The sequence below is a fragment of the Malurus melanocephalus genome, unplaced genomic scaffold, assembly GCF_030028575.1.
Source record: "Malurus melanocephalus ecotype Western Australia unplaced genomic scaffold, MMel_1.1 scaffold_4557, whole genome shotgun sequence".
NCBI classification, from domain to species: Eukaryota; Metazoa; Chordata; class Aves; order Passeriformes; family Maluridae; genus Malurus; species Malurus melanocephalus.
This window is the reverse complement of record NW_026627789.1, coordinates 61-3,522: the sequence shown is the minus strand read 5'-3', so window position 1 is coordinate 3,522 and position 3,462 is coordinate 61. Positions and strand designations below refer to the sequence as shown.

Here is a 3,462-nt window from a genome sequence, read left to right as displayed (position 1 = left end):
ATCCCATATCCCATTTCCATATCCCATATCCATATCCCATATCCATATCCATATCCCACATCTCATATCCCACATCCCCTATCCATATCCATATCCATATCCCATATCCATATCCCATATCCATATCCCAATCCCATATCCATATCTGTGTTCTTGGGATGTCCCCATATCCCATATCCTCTATCCATATCCCACATCTCATATCCCATATCCATGTCCTTGGAGTGTCCCCTGTGACCCTGTACCCCCATATTCAATATCCCATATCCATATCCCATATCCTGTATCCCGTATCCCATAGCCCATATCCCATATCCCATATCCCTGTGCCCCATATCCCATATCGGTGTCTTTGGGGTGTCCCCATACCCCATATCCATATCCCATATCCCCTATCGGTGTTTTTGGGGTGTCCCCATACCCCATATCCCCTATCGGTGTTTTTGGGGTGTCCCCTCTGATCCCGTTCCCATCCCTCAGGGATCTCCTGGAGTCCACCCCGTCCCCGGTTGTTTTCTGCCACAACGACGTCCAGGAGGGTGAGCGACCCCAAATCCCCAATCCCATTGATCCCGTTGATCCTGCTGATTCCCTGATCCCACTGATCCCACTGTCCAATCCCCAAATCCCCCAATCCCACTGATCCCCCGATCCCCCAATCCCGCTCTTTTGGGGTTTCCCCAATCCCCCAATCCCCCACTCTTTGGGGTTTTCCTGACCCCACTCTTTGGGGTTTTCCTTTGGGGTTTATCCCGACCCCTCTCTTTTGGGGTTTCCTTTAACCGCTCTTTGGGGTTTTCCCTTCCCAGTCTTTGGGATTTCCCATTTCCCGCTGTTTGGGGTTATAAATCTTTGGGATTTTCCCTTCCCCGCTCTTTTGGGGTTTCCCTTTGGGATTTTCCCTTCCCTGCTCTTTGGGGTTTCCCTTTGGGATTTTTCCCTTCCCTGCTCTTTGGGGTTTCCCTTTGGGATTTTTCCCTTCCCTGCTCTTTGGGGTTTCCCTTTGGGGTTTTTCCCTTCCCCGCTCTTTGGGGTTTCCCTTTGGGATGTTCCCTGACCCTGCTCTTTTGGGATTTTCCCGACCCCGCTCTTTGGGATTTTTCCCTTCCCCGCTCTTTTGGGGTTTCCCTTTGGGATTCTCCTGACCCCGCTCTTTGGGGTTTCCCTTTGGGATTTTCCCTGACCCTGCTCTTTTGGGATTTTTCCTGACCCCACTCTTTGGGGTTTCCCTTTGGGATTTTCCCTGACCCCGCTCTTTTGGGATTTTTCCCGACCCCACTCTTTGGGGTTTCCCTTTGGGATTTTCCCAACCCTGCTCTTTTGGGGTTTCCCCAATCCCTTGATCCCACTCTTTGGGGTTTCCCTTTGAGATGTTCCCTTTCCCTTTCTTTTGGGGTTTCCCTTTGGGATTTTTCCCTTTCCCTCTCTTTGGGATTTTCCCATCCCCGCTCTTTTGGGATTTTCCCCGATCCCTCTCTTTTGGGATTTTCCTGACCCCGCTCTTTGGGATTTCCCTTTGAGATTTTTCCCAACCCCGCTTTTTTGGGGTTTCCCTTTGGGATTTTCCCCACCCCACTCTTTTGGGGTTTTTTCCAGGGAACATCCTGCTGCTGTCGGGGCGCGAGGGCTCCTCGGATCGGCTGATGCTCATCGACTTCGAGTACAGCAGCTACAACTACCGGTGCGTTTGGGGCATTTTTGGGATTTTTGGGGATTTTGGGTGTTTTTGGGGTCCCTGGGGGGCTTTTGGGGTCTCCTTCCTGCCCTCTTTCATTCCGTGATCCCATTGGGATTTGGGTTTTTCCTGTCACAATTCCATGGTCCTGGGGGATTTTGGGGTCCCTGGGGGGTTTGGGGGGAATTTTGGGGTCCCTGAGGGTTTTTTTTGGGTTTCTCTCCTGCCCCTACCACTCCACAATCCCATTAGGATTTAGAGGTCTCACCCTCACATTCCACGATCCCATTGGCATTTGGGTTTTTTCTGTCCTTGGTCCTGGGAGATTTGGGGTCCCTGGTTGGTTTTGGGGTCCCTGGGGTGTTTTGGGGTCTCCTTCCTGCCCCCTTTCATTCCATGATCCCGTTGGGATTTGGGTTTTTCGCATAACAATTCCAGGATTCTGGGTGGAGTTTTGGGGATTTCTGGAGGGTTTTGGGGTCCCTGGGGGTTTTTGGGGTTCCTGGGGGTCCATCCTGCCCCCTTTCATTCCATAATCCCATTGGGATTTAGGGGTCTCACCTTCACATTCCACGATCCCATTGGGATTTGGGTTTTTTCTGTCCTTGGTCCTGGGGGATTTTGGGGTCCCTGGGGTCTTTTTGGGGTCTCCGTCCTGCCCCTCCCATTCCATAATCCCATTGGGATTTAGAGGTCTCACCCTCACATTCCGTGATCCCATTGGGATTTGGGTTTTTCCTGTCACAATTCCATGGTCCTGGAGGGCTCTGTGGGGTTTCCTGGGGGATTTTGGGGTCCCTGAGGGTTTTTTTGGGATCCATGGGGGGCTTTTGGGGTCTCCCTCCTGACCCTCCCACTCCACAATCCCATAGGATTTGGGCTCCTCCCCCTCATATTCCGTGGTCCCAATGGGATTTGGGGTTTCACCTCCCCATCCCTATTCCCAATGGGATTTGGGGTCCCCCCGCTCTGTTCCCAGTGGGATTTGGGATTTTACTTCCCATCCCTGTTCCCAATAGGATTTGGGGTTCCCATTCGCTGTCCCAATGGGATTTGGGGTTTTAGGGTCCCCATCCCTATTCCCAATGGGATTTGGGGTCCCCCTGACCGTCCCCCCCGTTTTTAGGGGATTTGACCTGGGAAACCATTTCTGCCCCAATGGGATTTGGGATTTTACTCCCCATCCCTATTCCCAATGGGATTTGGGGTCCCCCTCACTGTCCCAGCCAGGTTTGGGGTCCCCCATCCCTATTCCCAATGGGATTTGGGGTCCCCTGTCCCTATTCCAAATGGGATTTGGGGTCCCCTGTCCCTATTCCCAATGGGATTTAGGGATTGCTCCCGTTTTTAGGGGATTTGACCTGGGGAACCATTTCTGCCCCAATGGCGTTTGGGGTCCCCCTCTCTGTTCCCAATGGGATTTGGGGTTTTACCTCTCCATTCCCTATTCCCGGTGGGATTTAGGGTCCCCCATCCCTGTTTCCAATGGGATTTGGGGTCCCCCTCACTGTCCCAGCCAGGTTTGGGGTCCCCTATCCCTATTCCCAATGGGATTTGGGGATTCCTCCCGTTTTTAGGGGATTTGACCTGGGGAACCATTTCTATTCCCAATGGGATTTGGGGTTTTATCTCCTCATCCCTATTCCCAATGGGATTTGGGGTCCCCCTCTCTTCCCCAATGGGATTTGGGATTTTACTCCCCATCCCTGTTCCCAATAGGATTTAGGGTTCCCACTCGCTGTCCCAATTTGGGGATTTGGGGTTTCATCTCCCCCTCCCTGCTCCCA

The 3,462-nt window shown here is 52.5% G+C and overlaps 1 protein-coding gene across 1 annotated transcript; it reads left to right on the top strand.

Annotated features, from left to right (window-relative positions):
* Window positions 1-301: 301 nt before the first annotated feature.
* LOC130588359 (choline kinase alpha-like) lies at window positions 302-2,905 on the top strand (the record flags this gene model as incomplete). The annotated part of the gene is made up of 3 exons (XM_057389291.1): window positions 302-539; window positions 1,597-1,681; window positions 2,802-2,905. Coding segments are annotated over 3 exons (427 nt in total), but the record flags the coding sequence as incomplete, so codon positions are not given.
* Between the last annotated feature and the right edge of the window lie 557 nt (window positions 2,906-3,462).